Source organism: Zonotrichia albicollis, chromosome 7 (assembly GCF_047830755.1).
Source record: "Zonotrichia albicollis isolate bZonAlb1 chromosome 7, bZonAlb1.hap1, whole genome shotgun sequence".
Lineage (NCBI taxonomy): Eukaryota > Metazoa > Chordata > Aves > Passeriformes > Passerellidae > Zonotrichia > Zonotrichia albicollis.
In genome coordinates this window covers 35,601,034-35,625,620 of record NC_133825.1, presented here as the reverse complement: position 1 = coordinate 35,625,620, position 24,587 = coordinate 35,601,034, and the positions used below count along the sequence as shown (strand labels likewise).

At 38.0% G+C, this 24,587-nt stretch overlaps 2 protein-coding genes across 12 annotated transcripts in view; one reads left to right on the top strand and one right to left on the bottom strand.

The window, feature by feature from the left end:
• BLNK (B cell linker) overlaps window positions 1-24,587 on the top strand; it is a 90,620-nt gene that overhangs the window by 7,609 nt on the left and 58,424 nt on the right. For 8 of the 9 annotated variants that reach the window (XM_074545018.1, XM_074545017.1, XM_074545020.1 and 5 more), the window contains exon 3: window positions 22,728-22,774. In XM_074545018.1, the coding sequence (XP_074401119.1) occupies window positions 22,728-22,774 (47 nt within the window). Of the gene's footprint in view, window positions 1-22,600; window positions 22,620-22,727; window positions 22,775-24,587 lie in introns of those variants that run through there. The other variant, XM_074545022.1, reaches the window with a different exon arrangement.
• DNTT (DNA nucleotidylexotransferase) overlaps window positions 1-24,587 on the bottom strand; it is a 145,898-nt gene that overhangs the window by 106,608 nt on the left and 14,703 nt on the right. Inside the window, exon 1 of one of the 3 annotated variants that reach the window (XM_074545033.1) lies at window positions 21,111-21,593. The exons of the other annotated variants lie outside the window; for them this stretch is intronic. The gene's annotated coding sequence lies outside the window, so the exon portion shown is untranslated. Of the gene's footprint in view, window positions 1-21,110; window positions 21,594-24,587 lie in introns of those variants that run through there. 3 annotated transcript variants of the gene reach the window in all.

Below are 24,587 nucleotides of genomic sequence, written 5' to 3'. Positions count from 1 at the left end.
TATATCTGCTGTTTACTCTAACAAGAGCTTCAGTGCTGCAACACGATTCATGAGACTGCAGGTGCACCTTGGCCACAGAGTAAAACTGGGTTTTACCAGCTCACACCAATGCAGTGGGGCTGACAAAGCTGCCAAGTCCACACTGATGCCTGTCCCATCCATCCATTACAAACTGGATCACTGAAGGTGCTGCAGTCCCCATCACTGGATGACAGGCAGCGAAGTTAAAGTCAAGGGTGGATGTGGCAGCTTCCTGTGACTCTGTAAATAAAGCTGTAGAGCAGCAGTGGACTGAGAAGTAATTTCAGATGTTAGCGGCAACCTATTCAAAACACAAGTGAAAAAAGCAAGGAGAACAATGGATGACCTTTGGACAGTCTACAATAGAAAAGTAGTATGAGTAAAAACAAAAGTATTTGCTAGTATGTTCTCCAAACCATGTAGTGTCTTCAAAATAGCTTTAAAGACTATTTTGCACTGCCAAAAACACGGCATCATACATGCAACACAATAAACAACATACATTTTTTATGTCTGTGTAGAAAAATTGAGACAGGTCTCACACACTGGTAGAAACTTTCTTCCAAATTTTATATATTCTTTAATTGAATTGCTCAGTAGCATTGTCAACGTGATAAATCTGCATGCTTGAAACAGAATTAATTATGACAATACTAAAAAAAATTCAAATACCTATATTTGTCTATCATTACCAGCCTTATTTGACTAATTGTAAGATGCTGTTCTCCTATGTACAAGCTAACACTTATATCAACTCAAAAGTAATTAAATCAAGAGCCAAGTTTTTTATTCCAAGCTCCTAGCCCAATATACGAGAAATCTGTACTACACCAGAAATTAAATGTTCCTTATCTCCTACAAGGTGTGCTTTAGAAAGCACAGTATCCAATGGAGTAACCACATGTTGGTCATTGCCACTCAGAAAATCTGAGGTTTTCTACATGACATATAGCATGATTCCTTAACTGCATTTACTGTTCTGTGTAGAGATGTTCAGAATTCAAAAATCCTACAAGTCCTGAAGCTGTTATGTGCCTGTTAACTGTCTTTTGCAAGAACCTGAGGGTTTGCCCTTCAGTTTATCCTTCAGTTATCAGAAGAATATTATTTCCTCCTACTCCTGTCTGCAAAGTCTAAACAGAAGCTCCATATCACCTTTAGACATTGAGATTAGAATCATTAGAGAAAAGCTGGCCATCTATCACTACACAGCAATGAACCAAAAAAACAAGCCCAAAACCCTAAAAACACTTGAACAAGCCTGCTGACACCTAGTAAATAGAAGTGACAGGTTTACCTTTGCATAATAATTTTTAAAAAGCAAATACAGGTTTGCTGCTGTGTGTGCATAGACACCCTGTGCACACATGGAGATCTCACAATACATGTGCAGTGTTTCTGTGTGTCTAGCAAAAGTCAGATAACATTTAGATACAGATCTGGTCTTGCTATGAGATCTGTTAGGAATCACTAAAAGTGAAAATTCCTTTTAGCCTGGCAGATAAGAAGAAAGCAACTCTGTGGTATCTGACATGAGAACACAGTGAGCACATTCAGAGGGGCCCAAGTTGCTGTTTTACCTTTGCATCAGCTGGAAGATTGTCTTCCATCCCAGCTGCAGAAGGCACATCCGAGTGCCTGTGAAGGCAGGCAGGGCACCCCAAGGGAACCACCCCAACACCAACCCATCCCAGCCTTCACAACTCCCAGCCAGCCCCCTCTGCTCAGTGTCACTCCTCCAGCCTGCCCCAAAGCCCTGCTATGGCTCTGACCCCTAAGAACATGCTGTGCAGGGGATTTGTGCCAGTGAGATGTGCCAAAATCCAGAGGTAGTGCCAGCCCACTTCTGGGGAGCACTGGAGGGAAGCTTTCCTGGAAAGAAAGATCTGCAGCCAGCACACTGCACTTTTAGCAAAGATATAAACACCAACCCACCAGATGTGCCCTTATTTCCTGGTTTCCCAGTGAGGACACTCATCTTTTCAATTTTTCCAAAGAGGAATACTGTCAAATGTTGGGAGAATGCTGCAGAAAGTAATTATCCTATAGCCTGCCACTGAACTAACACGAAACAACCTAGGGAGCCATCCTGCACAAAATCCTTCTTGTCAAATGCAAACTGCATTTTATTTGAAAGTGAATCAAACATTTATCAACAGTAAGGTCTTTTTGAACTTTAAAGTGTTCAGAGTCATGCAGGCATTATAGCCACAAAATCTATGATGAGTTGGCCACAACACCTTAAATCAATTTGACTGCCTTCAGAATAAAAATAATCAACCTTTATATGGTCATTTCTTTGAATATTTCTTCCCTTTGAGTGGCTAAAAAACAATCATTTTTATGGTAATGTCATATTCTATTTTATAAACATACTGAGCATCCAACTGAACTTTTCTAGGAAAATAAATTACATGCATTTCATAAAAATTTAGAAGTAATAGGTCTTCTTTTACACTTCTGTAGAATCTAAAAACACAAAAGGTTGGTATATTAGATCTGAAGTGTACCATGCAGTTTCATTTTTCATCAATAGTACCATACTTGTGATAGTTATTCAATATGCAGGTCACATCTGAGTGATGCTAATCTAGTCCTAATGTGCAAATCAGCATTAAGCCACAGCTGCATTGCACAGAGCATATTATATTCTCTCTTGCTTTTTAATGTCTGAACTTGCTACAGTGTGCTCCTGGCTTTTCAGTTCCCTCTAAGTGTAGGTTGCTTGCTTGATGTTTTTTTTTTTTAATTCTGTTTTGAATTCCCAGTGACAGATTGAAAAATATATAAAAACAGGGAAGTTTTACTTGAACTTCAGAACTAAAAATAGGAGACTTTCTTATTAGATTTGTATATAGAAATTTACTAAAAGAAATCTAAACACAGCAAAAATGGTCAGGCATTGATTCTAAACTACTTTTATGTATTTCTCATCTTTTTTGCTCTTTCAAAATGTGTTTTGAATTGCATGGCTGGAATAGGAATGCCCTGGAGAAAACCAGAGCCATGTTATTCACAAATACTCTACTGAGGATTTTTGAATAATATTTAAAAAATGGAACTGGTGTCTTCCTGTGGGAGATTCCTGACTCCCTGCCAGTGCAAAACACTGCCAGAGCTTGTCAGGTTCAACTCACCAAGCCTGTCCTTTGACATCCATTTCTGTCAGCATTGCTACTGAGAAAAAGCAGCTCTTGTCCAGAAAAAGCAGCCCTGGTCTCACTTGGGTGCTCCCTCCCATCCCTGCAATGCAGAAGCAGCAGACAGGAAAGCACAGGAACCACATCTGCTTTCAATGGTGACCACAACAACCAAACACACCACACCTAGAGCTCCTCTGCTGCTATTAGAAATCTCCCACCTTCCCCAGTTTGAGCTAAAAGAGTATTTCCCAATGACAGGAGTGATATTTTCACAGCATGGGATATTGGAATAAGTGGAAAGACATTAAAATTGGTTTAGGTGGTATGGATATCTGCTTGGAAAAAAGATACCCAGCATCAGGTTCTTTTCAGATTGATCTGACATCTACCCATGTATATTTAGTTTTACAAACAAAATTCAGACCATGAATGCCTTGAGTTTCCAGAGAGGGGGAAAAATTCTAGGTCCTATATAAACAAAAGAAATTGAAGACTTACTAAGTACATTCTTATAAGCTAATTCTTCTGGGAAAGAACCAAAAGAGCCTTGCAGTGTTTTCCCTGGGTGTCAAGCAAGCATGGCAAGCTTAGGTAAGGGTAGAGAAGCATGGTCCCAGGTGCAGGTACTGGTGAGTCCCACCCACGGGCTGGCTGTTGACACCTTAATGCCCCAAGTGCATATCCAGGGTTTACTAATATACTGCATATCTCAGAAAGCCATAAAATAAGCTTTTTTGCAATGACACAAAACTTTAATATTAAAGTTTTGGCACACTCAATTGTTTTGGAAGTAGAAGTGATGTAGGCATTGTTTGTCCTGCCTTTGGCAAGCACACAAGGTTACCATGGCAAATAAAAAAGGATTGCTTACCACAGAAAACTGATGTTACAAAAATACACATCTTCAGCTACAAAACTAAATTAAACCATATAACTGCATTAATTTAGTTGTATTTTTACACTATTTTTATTGCTCTGACGTTGCTTTCTCCTATTTATCTACCATCTGCCACCTTCCCCTTTGCATTTCACCACAAATGAGCCCCTCTTCACCCACTCCCTTTTAAACCTCCTTGCCTCCAGTGCCTTCCAACACCCAGTGCTTTGTTTCTGCTCCTCTTTTAGCCAGGGCCCTCTTTCCCTTTGCTCCTTAATTAGTTTCTATCGGTCATGGATTGAAATTTCTCTTACTGACATTCCTCATGGATTTACACTCCTTCAGGCTTGCCTCATTTCCATTCTTCACAGACGTAAAGGTTTCCTGTCAGAGGCAGCAGTAGTGCCTTAGATATCAAAAGTATTTTTTTCAGAAACACCTTAATTTCCAGGTATTTCTACTGGCTGTGATCACTTTCTCAATGAAGAGAGGATAGTAGTAGGAGCTGTGCACCTTAAGAGCTGCGTCTGTTTTGTGCAAAGAGAAGTGATCTTAGCACCTATCCCTTTAGCAAGTACCTCACAGACTTTGAAAACACAGTTAAAATAAAGCTGCTCAAAATGAAAGTTTTCAGGGCGGGACGAAACTGAAAATAGTTCCTTCTCCGGGGAGACAGATGCAAAGCATTAAAAAAGAAAGCAGAAAACATAACAAAGAGTAGAGCAGTGCAAGTTTTGCCCCCGAGCAGTTCTTGCAGGGATGCAGTGGGGGGCAGAGCAAAGGGCCAGGTGAGAACAGCTCCCCGGGTCTCCTGAACATCAGCAGCTGCCAAGTCCAGAGGGCTTTGGTTCTGTTTCTTGCTGTTTCTAACCAAGTAGGAAACTGTTTCTGAAAGCAGAATCAGTTACTCAGAGTCATTTCAAAAATAAGAAAATGGTAAGAGCATGTCCTAGAAAGAAGACAAATGTTGTTTAACTTATCCCATAACGAGAAGCGAAGAGTCACCTTAAAGAGGCGTGGGCTAAAAGAAAGATATTTTACAGCTAAGCACCTCTGCTGCTTATCAATCATCTTCAACCAGATCACAAGGCACAAGGGTACTGCATAAGACAATTGTAAAGTAAAAGCAAAATCTGCATATTTATCCTTATTCCCAAAAAAAAGGCAAAAGAAATATGAAGCTGGATTACTGAATGTAGATACAATTTCTGAAATCCAGGGCACTGGGAAGATACACATCATTCTTGGCACACAAGAACACATGTCATTTTAGCAATCAAGTTATTAGTTAAACATATATGAACATTAGCAAATAAAACACTCAAAAGAAATTATTAGACTGAGATACAAAGTCAAACATCATTATTACTGGATTCCCATGATAGTTAGCTTAGAAACTGAATTTTATCCAATAATTTTGAATTCTTTTTCTGCCAAGTATTTTCAAATATATCAAAAGCAACTTAATAAAACTGTCTAATGTCATAACCCAGCACTGGAATCCTGCAGTAAAAAATCCTGAGCCCATGCAAAAGTATTTATTGCAGGAGTGGCCCCTTATTTTTTTTCTGCGACAGAGGAGTATTTCTATTCATATTCCAAATGCTGCTGCCAGAAATTATTTTAACTTTTTTGTTTGTTTTATGTAGTAGTTGCAAAGGATGTAAAGTGCTTGTCTGCTTTCCAGTCTTTAAGCTCCAGCCATAACAATTCAATTGAATTCTAAATGTCATGATAGTCATAATTACATTAAATATGGATTAAAGGAATATCTTTTGACACAGAATTCTTTGTTCTTAAAGTTTGCTGATAATTTTAAATGTTGAGCTTTGTGTACCTTTCAAGTTCAGGGAACATGAAAAAGAATGTGAGAGGTTGTGGAAATTAAGCCCCTGTGTCATAGTTTCTAACATGGACTTTGTAAGCCCTTCACTGAAAAATAGGAAAACTCCAGAGAGCCTTGGGCTTTGTAATTTTCAATCTCCTCCTGTTTCTGTTTTGTTCAAGCATCCTAGTTATAAAAGTGCACTCCTTCTTTTGAGAATTTGTGATTAGAAGAACCTTTATTTTGGTTGCTTTTGTACTTGTTCCTTCACGAAAGATCAGGAGATTTGACAATACACGTAAGTTGCTTCACAATACCAATGTGCAAAATCATTAGTAACAATTAAAAATCGAGCCAGAAACCATAGTCACTACCCCATTGTTAAATACCAGCTGCTAACCATTTCAGAAATCTTCTAGCATGCCTAATCAGAATTTAGTCCTTCTGCTTTCCTATTATCTGTTTCCAATACAATTCCTCATTCTCCACTCCTTACTTCATCCTTGAAGGGGTGGCTGAAGAGGGGCACCATAGTGCTCTTAACCTGAGAGATATTTCCAAAGGCTTCTGGCAAAATACACTTTTCTGCAGTAAAGACTAAAGCCAGCTGAATATTAGCAATTCTCATAAGAAAGCATGAACAAAGTTAAAAATTGATGTTATAGAGGAGTTTTTCCAAGAAAGGGCCGACTCTTAGGGCTCTGTTGGTTTGGAAAGGTGAACACATGTACAATTCTATGGAAAAGAAGAAAACCCTGTGAGAACCAGACAATACAGCAGGAAGAAGGGACTCCTTGGGAATAGGCTGGAGAGAGTCTCAAGTTTTAAGTTGTCTGTTTCTACTGAGTTCAGAAAGAGAGAAATTCATCAGCCTTCTATGTAAAAACAGGATTGCATTATGTACAGCTGGCTTTAGTCTAAGTTTCTATTGCAAACAGAGGGAACCTGGAAAGGCCTCGAATATTAACATTTTATTTGAGGCAGTGGGTGATGTTAGTGCCAAAATGAGATAAATTTCCAAGGAGATACATTTCAAGCTGCTATTCTTAATCAAAGAACTAACTGGAGTCCTAAGTGCAGAAATTAAAAATAACTAGAAATTATTAAAAAAAAAATTAAAAGAACTTCCATAAAAAAAAAAAAAAAAAAGAAGGCAGGAAAAGGAATACTCTTTTGTTGAAACCTGTCTGGATATTGCAACTACAAAGCTACTAATTGTAAAGTGACATGAATGAACCTAAAACAAGTACACTGTTACCCCCACAGGACATCCACAGGGATGTTAGGTGAGGATGACTATGCCAGGACAGTTCTGATGGTAGATTTTCACTTAGAAACCCTTGTAGCCTAAGATTTAGGTATAACCCACAATAACCTGAGCACTTTTTGCTAATGCTGACTGAGCTATTATGGCTGTATTAAAAAGCCTAAGGCATCTAAAATGAAAGTACATGAAGTCTGCAATGCAAAGTTATAGAAACTAGAAGCATTGAGGAAGTTACCAAGAGTCAGGGAATTTCCCTTAGTAAAATGAAGCCATCCTGGGGTTTTTTTGCTTGATGACATCTGCTCTGAATAAGCATGATGATAAGGGGAAGGGGAGAAAAAAGCAAACACAACAGGAACACCAAGCCTATAGATTGCTACTAATGTAGTGACTTCTGAATTTCAATGTAATATTGTCTTTAACTTAAAAAGATCAGCAGATGTCTTGCAAAAGCTGTCAGTTTTCAGCATAGTGCTCAGAGCAAAAGCTTCCAGCCATTCTTAGAATGGCTCAAAAGACACTATTAAATATTTATCAATCTTTCCATATCTAAAAACTCATGGAATTTGCCTATATTAAAAAATAAAAACAGAACAGACACAAATGCAATTGCAGAGATCTTTCATGAGTTTTCCCAGTGCCAATTTTGTGCATAAGCACAGACCTTACCATTAGGGAATCTGGCCTGGAGTTTGGGTTGGACTGCTGGGAAACCACATCACACACTGGGGCTCAGAAGAGGCATGCTGGAAAGAATTTAGAATTCCCAGAGGTCCTACAAAACCAGTGCTTAGAAGAATAAGAATTTCAATCATTTCATGTATTTTAGGCCCCAGGAATACTGAAGAGTAAATTCTATTCAAAATTCACATTAGTGTGTCAAATGCAGTAACACAGATTCTACTTGTAGGGTATTTGACTTTTTTTAGGCAGCATAGGAATTTGACTCTTACCTGCAGCATTTTACTTCACTTTAATAAGCAGATAGGCACACAATTCCTACAAAATATATTTTTAATTGTTTATTAATATTATTTCAATATGCTATAGAAGATTTTTACTTTGCTTTTCTATTTTTTTCTTCCAATGTTCCTGTGTAGCTGGGCTTTTTCCCTTAACAGTTAAACTATTTTGTCCCCTGCTACTTGAATGCAATTTACACTTTTAAAAGGTGTTATTATCTGCATCCATTGCAACAGAGTCCTTGAAAAGCATAAGACAGAGAATTATTAAAACCTTACAAATGCCATGGGGTTCATCTCTCATGGTATGACCCTGATAAAGTAAAAATTTGATTTTCTATCAAACTTACTTATATGTCCCATTAGACATCTAGAACATCTAATCAGCATAATATGAGCAGGCAGGGTGCTTAACCATCTGAACGTAGGATGAGATAAAAACCAATTGAACAAGTCATACAATTTTTTGGTCAAAAAAAAAAAGAGGCATTAGACTACAAACATATGTTATCTATTTATAGCTGATAACCTATTTTACTCACTCAGAACCACTCAAGGCAAATGCTGACATTTGCCCTTAACCCCTAGTTTCCTGTGAAGGGGAAAATGCAACATTTCATTTGTGTTTTAGACTGTCTGGGTCCCACAGTATATAAAAAGCAGATTATAGGAATGTCTGTGTGCACCAGCATCACACTGTAAGTGAAAGAGACTCTTCACTGGAACAAACAAACAAACCAACCTCAAAACCTCACTCTTTTACCTGAAACTTTTTGATTCAGGTTATATCAGAGTATTGGAAATGCATCTGTACAAACACAGCACTGGATTTTGAAGAGGCAGCAGGAAAAAAGGGCAAATAAATTCTGTAATAGTATCATCCCCAAAGCCTGGGGTTTATTTGGTCATATATACACTTTCCAAACAGAAAGTCCTCTACTGACAAAATTTCAGTGTTTTTTAGAACTGTACCATGCATTATTTATGGTGTTATCGTTTCTTCCTTTTCCCTGTCCAATTAAGTATTCTTGAACTTTACAGTGCAGAGCTACATTTTCTGTTGGGTCTTGAAGGACTGTTGTGACTCTGCTCATGAATAAATTCAGAAATATATAAAACTGAGGAACTCAACAATTAGGTCATAGGAGGTTTTTTATGTTGTCCCATGTTTTTCATCACAACACAAACCACCACATTAGTTCCAAATGTGATAAATATCCATTTGGTCAGCACAGATAAAACTGGAATAATTTCATATTGGCAGACAATAGCTGAATTTCCACAACACAACATGAAGTATGGTTGCAACATCAAGAGTTTCTTGGATATGATTTTGCCTTTGTTGAGCTTCAGCTTGAAGTAACCTCAACTTGTGAATTTTAATCAGCTAAAGGCAAATAGAGGCACTTTTATCATGTTAAGCAGCACCCAGATTCACTGACACTCTGCTAAAGCCTGGCTGTCAGTCAGGTCAACAACTCTTCCAACATCCAGCTCCTGTGCACCTCACACACATCTGAATGAGCTGCAGATTCCCTCTCTCACACATGGATAATAGTAGGAAGCCATAATCATTTTACAAACAAATTACAGTGGGAAATGCCAGGGTCACTTACTTGGCATATGATGCAAAAAAAAGGAAAAAAATATTTTGTTTTTCCTTATTTAAGTGTTCTAGAAGACATCTGGTAATACTATGCAACTATATTATTTGGCTGGGTAACTACAGTCACATGCAAAAAGCAGTAGAAAGTACTAAGTAAATAAAGTTTTACTTTTATAACTCAATGTTTTATTTTTCTGGAATAAAAATACAACACTTCTGTTTAGTTTTATGTAAGAGGTACACACCACCATGGGTAATTTCTTTAAGTTATATGGACAAGTCTCTTAATTGATTTTGTTTTTCTAAGTCTGCATGTCTGAAGTTTTAAATCTGTGCTTCCCTCCCCCCCAGAAAAATAAGTGACAGTAAAATACAGATTTAGCAACAGCACCCATCCATTTCATCACTATTTCACATTATTAGAGAGTTTGATTTTTTTTCATTTTTTACTTTTATTGCACCAGAAATGGCTACAAGCAATTGGAATCTATAACTGAAGTAATATGGTCATGGCTAGCATCTTTGCTCACTAGAATGAATGTGGAAAGCCATGCTAAAAAATAGTACTTCGACTATTTCTTGAACTATGAAGAAACTTAAGTAATCAAAATTGCCTAGTTTTATCCAAAAAAGTTTCTATTTTGCACATGGTCAATTAAAAAAAAACTGATTCACATTGATATTGAACTCATTACAAACCTTTTGACACAGTGGGGGATTAACTTCTAATAAACAATTTGCCAGCAATTGATAATTGACATATCAAAATTCAAATGCTCTCTTTTTGTTCTTCTCCTGTTTTACAAGTGTATATGCCCAATTGTAAGGATGGTTGTTATGTAATATAATCATCCATTATTGCCTCTTGACTTTCACAAATCATCAAATCATTTAGAGAACAGCATATATGTTTTTATATATGTTTAGTGTTCATACAATTCCTAGTTTGCTTCTGCATGCAAACACTACATGATAGTCACCCTGCACAATAAAATTCTTTAAAACCTCACTTAAAGCATTTAAATGTAAGAAATGGAAATAGTCACTCGAAGCTAAATTTCAGTATTAGTCAATGGTTTGAGGGTGAGAAAGGGAGAGATAAAATTAACCAACAGCGACTTTTTCCTAAAAAGAAACTACTCCCACACACAAGGAAACTGGGGTTAAGAGAGTAATTTGAAGTTAACACATTGGTCACAGTCATCCCAGCATAAATATCACTGGCTTCCAGATACCACTATAAGGACAGGCTAATATTAGAACTGTTCAAAATATGTGTATTGTTTTCCTGGAACAAGCTTATTTTGGAAGCCATGTGAATCTTCAGAAATTACTAGGATGTCAAAGGACATTTGCATGCACAGTTCTGACCTCTTCTCTTGCCCTTTGCCTGTTAATATATTTCAGCTGGTTTGTCTTTTAACATCCCAAAACTTCCAGTAGCTTTCAAAGTGCAACCTTTCTCAAAGAAAACATGCTGCTTTTCCTTTCTCCCCACACTCTGAACTCTGCACAAACTTGGTAATAGAGTTAAAGACATACTGCTTCAAAATGGTGCAATGGCAGCATCCTGAAACACAAGTGCTGCTTTATGAACTGCCAGGAAGAGTGTCTGTATGTCAGTGGAAATTTGGAATTTCTTGTAAGCATTTAATCTTGGCTGTCAACAACATGTTGGGTCATTGACTTATAAAGCTTTGAAGCAAAAATATTTATTTTTAGACACTTTAAATATATATTCTGGTATTTATATCACTTCAGGAGCCATGCTTGCTAATGACTGTAATTTAAATTTCAAAAATTGGTAGAAGTAGTTTTTTTTTAAAGAGGATTCATGTATATTTATATGTAGTGGAAGAGTCACTTCAATGACATTTGGCATCATTTTTAGAACCCACACAAATCACCTCCCTCTCAATTAACTTGGGTCACTTCAAGAATGGGCCAAAAGGAAGTCTGTTCCACATGCATTCATGAACAGTATCTAATGCTATAAAATATGAATATTCTAGGAGCAACATTATAAAATCTGAATACTTTGAAGGTTTGAGAACTTCAGATGTAGACAGACTTTACTGGCTACCGTGAAGTGTCAAAGAGAAAAAGATTGATATTTACATTTATGAAGATTCATCATGCTGAAAGGGAAGGGAAAGATTCACACGCTGGGTACCCCAGGACCTTGATTAAATATGCAGATCCAGCATGAAATCCAAATAAATAAATGTTTGTGTGTACAGACCAAGCAGCTATTCAGAAGTATAAAAAACACAGATCACTTACATACTTGGCATGTGTGCTTCACAGTCTGTAGAGCAATATAAATATACACAGAAACACCGAAACTTTCACCTAATATATTGAGTGAGAGTTTTCCTATACTTTTTCCTTTTGAAATCATCTAACAGTCTAACATCTGTTAGATAGACATGTCACTTGACAAACAGGTCATTGTACTGTTAAATTTCCACGCAAAAACAAAGGAGGTGAAAAACTTTCAAAGCACCTTTTCCTTTGCTTCTTTCTAACTGACATTAACTGTTCAGGTCTTGACAGCTAAAGTAAAAGGAAATCAAACCTCTCAAATTAAGTTACTCTCTACTTTGATAGCTATTCCACAACATCTATCATCCAGAAGCATTATTAGCACTAAACGTGTTGCACTGACAAAAGACATTGTTGATTGCATTAACTGCATTGTTGATTGCATTAATTGCAGAAAATACTTTAATTAAACCATTTAAATACACTAACAAATCTATTGGCATCTCAGAAAGATGAGATAGTGGAGTATGAGGAAGGGAATGCTCTATCTACAGGCTGTCTTCAAATTTCCAAACTAAGAAAAATAAAGCAGATGTTTAAATTAAATACCCTTAAACACTTTGTAGCCGAGTACTTTCAAAGTTTGCAAAGCTCTTTGTGTCCCTGGTACACACGGAGTAATACTGTACTAGCCTTTGGCTTTGCCCCTTCAAGATGTGGATCCCAAAATCTGGAGCTGTCCTGGCCATAAACCACTAAACAGCAACCTGTTCTCTATCACAGACCAGGAGAGAGGTGTCTAACCTGTGCTACAGCTGTCCTCCTCCTCACCTTAGAAGTCCTCATCCAGACTCACTTCTGTGATCCAACACAGATTTTGTTCATACTTTGAATGAAGATATTTACAGACACAAGCATGTTTAGTTGTTTTTTCCAGGGGCAGAAACAGTTTCTCCTGTTTGAGAGAAACAGTTTGAGCCAGGGCCACATATTGCATTCACTGTTGGCAGACAGTCTTTTCCACACATAAGAGTTGTAAAGGCGGAGTTTGTGCAGCAGCTTAGACCAGGCATAAGGTCTAACCTGTGTGTGCTTCACAGTAACAGGTCTTCATCATGCTCAGTCCTGATACCTCTGCTGCTTACCTAAATTATCTCTATTTGTGGTGTTTTGTCCTACTTGCAATGACTGCCAGCCAGCACTTTAAGGCTGAACTTTTCACAAAGTTATTTCAGCCATTGAAATGCAGCAGTCGTGATCTTGCTGTTGGAGTCAGTGATTACTCACTATTAATGATGTTGCTTGCTGTGGCTGAGGTAATGTGAATCAAGCAAATCAGGTTCTCATTTTCAAGATGCCTACAGATATAAATACATGACATACTCATGACTGCGTGAATTAAAGAGTATCTACACAAGACAGCTGTAACCATTGTGATTATATATTCATATACAGATATAGCCATATACAGCTATAACCATTGTAATTTTTCAAATCTAAACAGTGGAACTCAAGTACTACCTCAAAAACCTAAACCAGTATCAAAGGAGGTATAGCAAATCTGTACTATTCCCCACTATGCAGGGAATATTTTCCAAGTCAAATAGGCCAGCACATTTCTGTGTGGGTATTTGAAATTGTTTCTTCAATGTAGATGCTCAAGGAGCTTATGAGGTGGTTTTTTTCCAAAGAGAAGACAGGCAGCTATCAAAGTGTTTAGGGTAGACAAGCATGTACTAAGCCACATGTGGTTTCTTGATTCTGTAAGAGTATTTATTCTTATAATTAAGATTTGCTACTCCTAGTTCCCTTGATGAAATGTAATGTGCTTATAATTATGCAGATGTTCTCTCTTAATCTTTCAAGAACACATAGATTTTGCTTTTAAGACTGCTGTTACAGCTTAACTGTTGCTGACAGCTTCTGCCATAGTATTTGCTCTGAGTGGTAAGATGATTCTCATACTCCTTCTCTACAGCTTTTTTTGTCTCAGCTGTTTCCCAGCACTTCTTGTCGTAATTGTTTTTGTCTAGATTCAGGAAAGCAGAAGGCAGCAGATTGTTCAGGCAGTGTCAGCAGGGAGCACATCAGCACAGTTCCCAGGCCCCTGGCCAGCAGGGGAGAGCTGAAGGTCCAATGTCACACACTGCCTGGGATTCTCCAAGACTGATCCCACAGTCTCCACAGCCTGACACACCTGGGGAGCTCATATTTAGTTACTTGGCTTGTACAGCAGCAGTTAACTAAGATTATGACTTAACTTTCCCTAAGAAAGTAGAGTCCTTGCCAGTCTCAGCTACCAGTGACCTGAGCACTGATTCCTGATAGGCGATTTCCTGGTCATTTTCAGTGTCCCTCATGAGAGCAGGATGTGAAACAGTCAGCACCCAGAAAACTGAGTTTTGTATTTCAGTGCAATGCACAGAGCATCTTGCACCGACTCAGCCTCAGCCTTTGTTTACTGACATTACTCTTCCTACTAACTCAATACTCAAATACTGAAAATATCATCACCACAGCCATTTCAGCTCTTGCCTCCTTCCATTCCCTCAGTAAGCAAATTAGATGAACTGAAGGGACTTTTTCATACCTGCAGAGATGTCTGCTCACTTAAGGAAATAACAAATACCAAAACCAGATTATTTAATAGGAAATATGAACTAGAAAGAAATTGTGCATAATCACCCAGCCAAGGGACAGTCTTTGTTTGCACAGCATAAGCCAGACACTGAAGGGCACCACTTGACTGAAACCACCTGCATGCAGTTACTGGAACAGCACTCAGGTAACTGCTGGAAGCAGCAGCTGGCCTCAGACCTGCTTCAGCCCTGACAAAAGCAAGATTATTAACAGAAGCTGACAGTGTCAATTCTGCTGTATGTCACCATTAAACTGGGTCAACAGCTTACTGCACTCACCTTGGGCTGAGTCCTGAGGAAAAGTCTGTTCTTAAAGCACCAGGTCTGCTTCCAGCAGGACTCCCTGTACTGAGGACATTCCTGCAGCATGTCCTGTTCTCAGGTGACTGGCATTTTAACTACAGACTAGAAATATTTTTCAGGCCTTAATTCTTAGATGTGGACAAAAATGGAGCTTTTGACACTTCAGTATTTCCCTTTGCTCTGATTCAGAAGGAATAGTTGCAAACTTCCCATAAAAGTAAAAATAAAGTGCTTTGGAACCACTAAGGCAGTAATGCTTACATGTCTCATTTGGGTCTTTTACCTTTTTTTAAAAAACATGAAAATTAATTAATTCAACTTCACTATTTTTTTAATAGTCTTAATGATCAATAAAGTAAAAGAAACTCTGAAAAACAACTTGTTTTAATTGATGAAGCATTTTTAGAGATAAATTGTTCTACTAGAAGAATTTCAGCTGGCCCTTTAGAATTCTCTTTTTCTCATAAAAAGAAATCAAGACTTCCTAATCTTGCAGCCTACATCAGCAGAGGCTCTGCTGCTTTTTTGCTGAGGCTAAATTTCTGGTGGACACAGTTATTTCTATATGTGGTAACTTCCTTCCTCTTTCAAACACTAAAACTCAATTTGCTTAAGCATATATTGGGTGCAGTACTGCAAAGATTTGGGAAGTGGTTTTATTTTCTGTGTTCCAGTAAATGTCCTTTCAATAAGGACATGCAAATACAGACAGAGCTCAGCCCACAGAACATGACACTGTCAGTGAGGAAGATAGCATAATTTTTGAAAGAACCTTGGAAACCTCTCATCTCTCCATCAGGTCAGCCTAACACTAATGGGGACATCATGTTCTAGGAAAGATAACATGACCTTTCCCATTGAATGCACTATATAAATAGATTTATAGTGCAAATCAAACCTTACTGTCTCTGTCTTAGAACAAGGCTATTTCTGCAGCCAGCTGTCAAGAAGAAGAACCATTCATTCCACACATGAGATTGAGTAAAATAGGTTCAAAAAGTCTTGGACAGTCAAGCCTGAGCAAACAGCTCCTGGGGTATACAATAGGTTAGAAACACTAGGTCATAAACAAATAAATCATAGGTGAACCCACTCATGGCACATACAGGAATAAAGGGTCAACTAGTTTAAGGTTTCACTGAGCTCTTAACGTGAGATGGTACTACTGCAATAGTACCAGAACAATAGTATCAGAACAATGCAAACCACAGGGGTCCACTGAGCTACTGTTGAAAGAAAACATCTTTCAGTCAAGCAAAAAACAGGTTTCTACCATCTCAACAGCTAAAAAATGTGATAAGTGAGGCAGTACAGAACCCTCAGAGCCATACAGCTCAATGCATATTACACTTCACCAAATCATTCCAAAACCCCCTTGGTTTTAATTTGAAGTGTTAGAGTAGCAATACCATAGAGAGTCTCCATCAATGTAATAAATTCCAGCTGTCCTAAAGGATGTAGAGTACTCTACTGTTCCTTCCAGTAAGGGAAACATCCAGATGTCAAATTCCCATTACATGTTGAACACAGCTCTTAGTAACACAGTATTAGATTGGCAGGTTTTTAACTAAAAGCATGCCTGAGGAAAAAAATAACAGCAGCACACCATGAGGGATGACAAATCCACAGCAGCCCAAGAAACCCAACCTCAGCAGTCCTATTTACAACAAGCACATCCTAAATATATTCCCTTGCTACCACCACTGCCAGCAACACAACTACATTTGTACTATGAAAGGTTTTATATAATCCAAACACAGAGGCACCTGCTCTGACATCTTAGAGATCTCATGTATATTAACAATTCTGGTGCCACTAGCATGCTTCCACAACTCTGGAAAGGTCCCAGAGGTAAGAAGCAGCCCCAGGGATTGCAGACAAAGTCAGAGTGACTTCGCACACAGCAATTGGCCTCATGTCATTGCAACAGCTCCCACTCAGACCCAAAAGGTCAGAAGCTTATTAGAGCTCTTAAGCACCTGCAGTGGATTACCAGGTTCAGGACAGACAAGATTGCATCTCCCAGCTCTGGCTGGCACAAGTGTTAACAACCAATCTCATCCTTAGAGAGGAGCTCTGCAGCAAACAGGATTGCGGCTCAGCTCTGCTTTCCACTAAAGCAGCAGGCTCGCCTATCTGAAATGACAGCTGCTGTTTCTTATACCACTTCTGTAACTGTGACTCAAGTCTCACTGCAGAATGTCAACATTTGTGTTCAACAAATATGATTCACCATGTTTTGAAAGTAACAGAAATGGAATGTAGAGGCAGCATATGATTCACTCCAGCCTTGAAACTGCACAACTGCACAAACACACATTGAATTAGAATTATGCTACCAACATCTTTTATCTCTGAAATATTTGCAACAATTATTATGAAATGAGAAAACTGTAAAATAAACACAACCAGAAATAAATCAATATAGTTTGACAATTCTTGCCACAAACTGCTAACCCAGAAAAAATAATCTATGATTTTTTCCTCCCACTTCTAATCATACTTTCACTGAAGCACACTTCCTTTCCTTCTTCCTTCAGATTTGTCTTTGTCTTCACCCAGACATCTAATGCTGATCTCTTTCATTTTATAATCTGGGAGATATCTTTGAATTAAGCTTTTCTAATTTTCCATGTTCATTTTAAATTGCACCATTTGACTGTAGGTATGGTGCCCCTAAGCCATGTTTTAAAAAATAATTCCTAAAATAATTGATATTTCATTTTTGCATATCTTTGCTTGTTATTAGTAATTTATTCATTATGTATGTAATGGCACTGGAAGCAAAGATAATTTAAAGTCTCAGTGGGGCAGGCATGCAGAGTTTTAGCAAGGGATTTTTTTCTTCAAAGACACAAACTAGACAAAAGAGAAAAGCAAAATATTTTTGAATGCCCTTTGAACCAAAATGTGATTTAGAAATTAATATATTAACCATGATTTAGCAAATGAAGATGTGAATTACTTAGGCACATGCCTATGTGCTTTATTGATTCAGAGCCCACATGCCTTGCCTGAATTCAGGTGAGATCTCAGTTTTGGCCATAAATTCCTGCTTCCTCTCCCAGAGGAGCTTACACTCATGAGTAATGCCACACCTGAGAAGCGCATCACAGCTCGGAGGCCAGACTTCTGTTCATTCACTGGAGGTCTAAGAATGGTATCTCCAAACAGTTTCCCAATTGATCCTGAAGTTCTGTAACCCTTACTGTCACCTTCTTCTTTTTAACCCTCATGCCCCTTTCAACCTCTTGTCCTCTAATGAAACTGTTCATCAGTTCTCTAGCATGAAGCCAGGCATACACAAAGATGACTCACAACCTGGCATTATGCAAGTGAGATATTACTAAAAGAAGCAAGATTTAGTTTGAATGCTCTGTAAAACCCAGTTAAAGTACAAAGAACTGCAATTTTAGTATGTAATACAGTTACAATCTGTTAATCTGCTCTGCAGACTGGTCTCACTGTAAAGCCACTTTGCACAAAGTGCTATTGCTACCACTAGATGTCAGTTTTACACACTTAAAAATGGCCAATTCCCTTAAAAATAGTAATTCTCCATTCACAATAGAAACAGCTCTCTATTATGCAATTCTTTCTGAACTGACCTTTAATTTGAAGTGTCTCACATTTTATTTACCTTCTCTCCACTTCTTCCCCAGCCCCTCAGGGCACAGCTCTCCCTTATTAAAGAAAAAAAACCTCCACTATGCATTTATTCCATGATTTGGTCGGTCTGAGACACTGGCAGTTTTTGCCAGATGTCACTGACAAAAGTCTGTATCTCAGATTGTGTCTCTAGAGGCCAGCACTGAAATCTTACTTTTATTCCCCAGAGATATTTTTATATTCCATGAGGACACTTCTACTAAGAAATGCCATTACATTTTTTTACTAAGAAATGCCAAAGTAATTACAGATAGGCTGCCATGCCAGATAATAAGCAATATCATTGATATGGCTTATTACAATTTTATGATTTTTCAGATTTTTAGTTATATTGACTGCCTAAATGCAGATAGATTTTATTTATACTTCAAATCTCTGTCTCTCAAGAGTCAAAAATATAGCTGTACATTCCTCTTATCTCCTACAAGGGCTCTTTGCAAGTGTTTTTCTTAAGAAGAGTTTTCATTAGCTAGCCTTAAAATAAACTTGGTCATACTGAATACAGAACTTCCATATTATGCATTTACTTTATCACAAAATGGAATTGCTTTTTGTCAAGTAGATCTGTGTTTACTTCCCTGTGCAAAAAAAAAAAAATCATTGAAGAAAATTGGGATGAAGTCAAATTCATTATACATTATTACAGTCAAATATATGTATACTCCACAAAAAGCAACAATGCCAGTTCTGAGCTTTGGAGAGCTAAGTTACAGAATGTAGCTCTGAATTTTTACAAAGTAATGACAAGACTGTCACCTTTCATGAGGCTGTACTGGCCATAACCATCTCATACAAGTGCTTGCCTACCAGCAAGGGATGGAAAGCAAGGAAGGGGAAAGATGTACCTCAATGAACTTCAAAAAAGAGTAGAAAACACTGGATCATGCAATCAACTCTATCAACAATCTTCTCCAAAGACATCCAAAAACTTTTTTAGACAGCAACTCCATTGAAACCATCTCCATGCACAGTCTCAGCAATGTAAAAGCATGGCAGAAAACCTCCAAGGCAAAGAAGGAACTCAAAACACATCCAGTCCCATGGCTGCTGACAGAAATGTTCATGACTTCCTTAGAGAAGTGCCATGGCTGGGGCAGATGAGGGTGTCATACATGCTACATTTTGTGTGGCAACGTTCTGCCCCATTCCCTTTGCCTTCCTACCACACTCACCATCCCTTATCCACCTACCAGGCATCCCCAGAACTGCAAAATGCCCTAAACCCCACCCAGCCACAGCACGTGAGCCACCTGCACCCACACTGCTCCCTCCACAGAAAGCAGAGCACCTCAGACATGCCAAACTGCTCTGCATGCACTGCACAGTCCATGGGCATGATGAGCCAGCCCAAAGCTCTGCAGGTGAAAATCCACAAAGCCCCCTGTGCACCCACAGCTCCAGACTGTACAGATCATACCTGCTCTCTGCTTTTGATGCAAGGCAGCTCCTCTGTCAGCACCCATGGTGGCAGGCAGCTACAGCAGGATGGGCTCTTTTTTATATACTAAATTATAAATTATATAGTATATATTTTAATATTATATATTTCTAATATGATATATTTTAAATATTATATATTAATACTATATATATTTATATGTTTTCTAAATTATAATTATGCTTTAATATAAAATTGTAAACATAAAAACCCAAAAAAAACCCAAACCAAACACACAAAAAACCAACCAAACCAAAAAAAAAAAAAAAAGAAAACAAACAAAAAAAACCCTTAAGAACAATCTGTCCCTTTATTTCCTCATTGTATATTTGACAACACAAATCCCTCCAGGAAAAAAACGACTTTAACTACTTCTTTATCACACATACTCATTTGCAACTTATTCCATTCATGTCAATATGAATCACTAACAACATATATCATGAGCAACAACAGAAGCAATGGTTAATTAAAACCTGGAAGCATTAGTCATCTTCCTACAGAAGTTACCATGTAATTTCAAAAGTGTTGAGGTTTGCAAGATATTTTTGTACTCTTTCCTAGGACCAGAATTCTGCTGCTAAAGAGCAGCAGCAGCTCTTACTTTCAATCAATCATGCATTTTACTGAAGAAGGAAAAAAGAAAAAGCTTTCAGCTGGACTCATAGATATCAATCATCTCAAACCGCAGTGAGACACATTGCTTGATCCCTTCATTGAAGATTGTCCTGGGGAGGAGAAATAGGTTAAAACTCTCTCAATAAAACATTCCTCAATAAGGGAACGGCTTAGATCCATAGCTTCCTTCTCTACCAAGCTCCACTGCAAGCTTTTAAAGTGCCTGATCTAACCATACACACAGCACTTGCCTGTGTGGAAAGGCAGCTGTGCTTAGGCAGCACATTCCAAAAAACAGCATCTTGGAAGGACTGAAAGTTACACAAGATATTTCTCTGAAATCATCAAGCCCTTATACCCCAGCAATCTTTATACGAACAAGTAAAGGTTTAAATACCCTATTTTGCAAAGAAAAGGGAGTGAACAAGAATCAAACCTTTGCAACAAAAAACATAGCTGCCTCCTCTTCTTACTTACAAAGTGCAAGAGGTGAGGAAACGGCCCTGCTCGTGCTGGTCCTTGATATGCAGAGGCAATTGGGTGAGTCACCGCTACAGCTGATGAAGCCCAAGGAGCCCAGATGGGCCTGAATGGCAATCACACAGTTCAATGCAGCTTTAAATTTCCTCAGGAATTTGGTGATTTCTAGATCTGCTGGATCATCTGCTAATTACCATACCCACTACATGTAGATATGCAGCTGCTTTTTGTTACAGTATAATTACAGGCTAAGTATTAAATGTAGGGGCTTCTCTACTGTCTGAAATGGCATATTTTCCCAACAAATATGTCAAAGAAATGCAGAGATTCACTGGGATTGAAACATAGACTGAGGAAATATGTTTTCTCTGAGAATGTGCATGTCCTCCACTTGATCTTCTCTCATTCACTTATTAGTGTCTCCACTTGTATGTCTGATACAAACCCCTCTATCATGCTGATGGGATGGTGAGAGAAAAGGCAAAATAACTTGGTTTGGGACTGATCGCTGGGACATTATTCAGAAAAAACAGATCTGGGCAAACACCAGTCATACCACAGTGAACTCACTATCACTGAGTTCACTGGAAAGTATCTATTTCAGAGATTTCACATCCACTATAGGTACACCTAGAAAGTGTCAGGAAATACACACATTAAGATTTTCCCAAGACAAAAATAGATGGAGGGTTAGAGTTGCATCTATTAAATGGACACGTTTTCAGCCTGACCTATCCTCTGCTGAAATCTATGCTGGAAAAGGGGGCATTTTAGCATTAGGTTTCTGGACTGAAAGTGTGCAATCCCAAGCCTGGTCTTAGTACAATCCAGAGACTGCACTGGAAATTTTGCACTAAAGAAAAACCCATAGATATAAAAAGGTTTTATTTAGACTGACTTAAAACTCTGACTTGAGAAGTTTGCCTGCAAGTTGTGCACTAGCTTGAACATCAAAAGTACTGCATGAACTCCTTGTTTCACCATTGAGGTGAGAGGTATACAGAGCTACACAAACTATTGAAATAATTTGGGGAAACTCTTTCCAGTACCTACATTAGCTAGTTCAGCATTAGAATGGGCACTTTATGTGCCAAGGTAGTACTCTACAAATTCTATTTCTTTTACATCACCAGCTCTTCATGGGTTGAGAAGTCATGCAGAACTTTACAACAAGAAGAGAGCAAACATGAGGTTAATAATATCCCAGCAATTGTTAAAGTATCTTCCACTCAGCCATTGTTAAACTAATCTGCTGATTTGAGTGAAAAAAAATACAAAGAAATTCTGTGATGAAGTGACCATATTAAATGGCATGCTTATCACTTCTTGAATGATTCATTAACCCGCCTAATTTAATCTGCCACATGCCTGGTAAAATTCCAGTTTAGCAATGTAGTCTGTACTACCAGCTTTCTAGAAATGTTACAACAGGCTAATAACAAAAAGTTAAGCATTAACCAAGATGGGACAAGCATGTAGCTACTGAACTAAAAACTGTTTTTTCAGGTCTTTCCTCTGTTCATTTTTTAAAATATCATGTATTTCACTTCTTGAATAGCTCTTGATTAAAATGATCTCCATTTAATTTAAAAAACCTGTTTTCTCTCTTTTCAGAATGCATCAGAATATGAGCTGAGCAGATTCAAAACAATGCACCAGCCGTAAGTTTCTCATTATTTTCCACTTCCCTATTGAATGACTAATACACTTCTACTCTGACAGTTGCTCTGTTAATAAATCAGGAAAAATGAGAATTGAAACCTCCTGATCACGTGAACTTTAACATTAATTCACGGGGTGGGACTTCCTCAGGACTAGGATCCTGGAATATTTACAAGAGCTGTGGTTCAGATCAGCTGATGAGAAAGTCTCTTCTGCACCTCTCTGCAGATGCTGGATGTTATTCTTTCTCAGAGCAGAAAGAGACAAACATGATACTACTAAAAGTACAAGTTCAACTTATTCCAGAACATAAAGGCTCTTTGCTTGTATTGTATTTCAGGTCAAATTTTCAGAATTGGTTCATCTGCTACTTAGGTATTAATTTAAGTGATCTTTTCAACAAAGTGCTATGTTGAAAGTAATTTAAGTAGAATTTAAACATAGTACTGAATAAGCAAATATAGATATAACAGATGAGAAATGCCTTCATATAACTTGTGACAAATCAAGTCCATTTCAAAGGATATCCTTCATGTTCAAACATATTATTTCTCTTGTAGTACTACACAGAAATAATATTAGGGAATTTTCTCTATGAGCCAGTGAAACGAAGAAGACATCAGTTTAATATAATGTGTTGCTGTTCTTCACCTAATGGTTGTTACTATTCCATGTAGTTTTCCCCTCCATCACTAGCTGGGAAAACATTGATCAATTTGCAAATTGTTTTCTGAATTCCACTCTATTGGTAAGAAACTGGATAAGCTTGAAGGCATTTTTACCAATAAATTCCTATTCCTATTGATAGGAATTAATTGAGAGCATAGGTAAATATTCTTCTGGGTTTAATTTAATAATTTACCAGGTAAGCAAAAAAATGAATGGACTTTCTTGCAAAGCACTTTAGTCTAATGGGACATCGTTTTGAGAGAAGATGTAGAGAGAAAGTCAACCAAGGATACATTTTCTGTTTCTGACATAGATGAATCTGATCTGCTAAAATATTGGGGCAAACAACGTTGAACTTAGGCCAAGAGTTGCACTTCTACTGATGTGAGCATTCAAGCTTTGAATCCTCAAATTGTATATTGGAATAATAAAAGTATTTTGCCATTTGAATTCCATTGTCCAAAGCATTAAAATTCCTTAAATGCACAGTGTGAATGTCATATCCTCAGTACCAACTCCCAATCTAAAATGTGTTACTCTTACATCGTACTACTTGCTATTGCAAAAACTGCCTGAGTTTCCAGCACTCCCAGTTTAACTGGAGACATTGAGTCTACATTGATCCACCTAAGACAGATCAGCTGGCCTGTTCCAGCATGTTCACACAGCAGGTAATTCCCAATGGACCAAGACACTGAGGACAGATAAACAGAAAATTAATGATTGCCAGACACGGTGAGACTGAGATCCTGTGTTTCTCCTGGCAGTGGCCAGAGCTTCAGGTCTCTGCCTTGATGAAAGTTTCTTCACGGGGCTTCATCAGGCAGGAGTTAAGCTCTCTGACCACCAGCAAAAGCCCTTTGCCTTTCCTATTCCAGATCAACACTTGATATTCTTGTTTTCCACAAGATTTTGAGTCCACAAGGCTGTGAGTGCTGTTTGAGCTAAAACACAGAGTTATTCCCCATTCTGCTGGGACATCTCATGACAGAGGTACCAGGAGCAATCTGCAGCCATGCTTGGGTGTGCTTCCCTCCCCTCTGCACCAAACACCTCCAACAACTTAATGCAAGGCTCATTTCCCTCCAGCCAGTACCATGCTTGTTCTCTAAGGGGAAAAAAATTGTCTAGGCAAAAAAGACA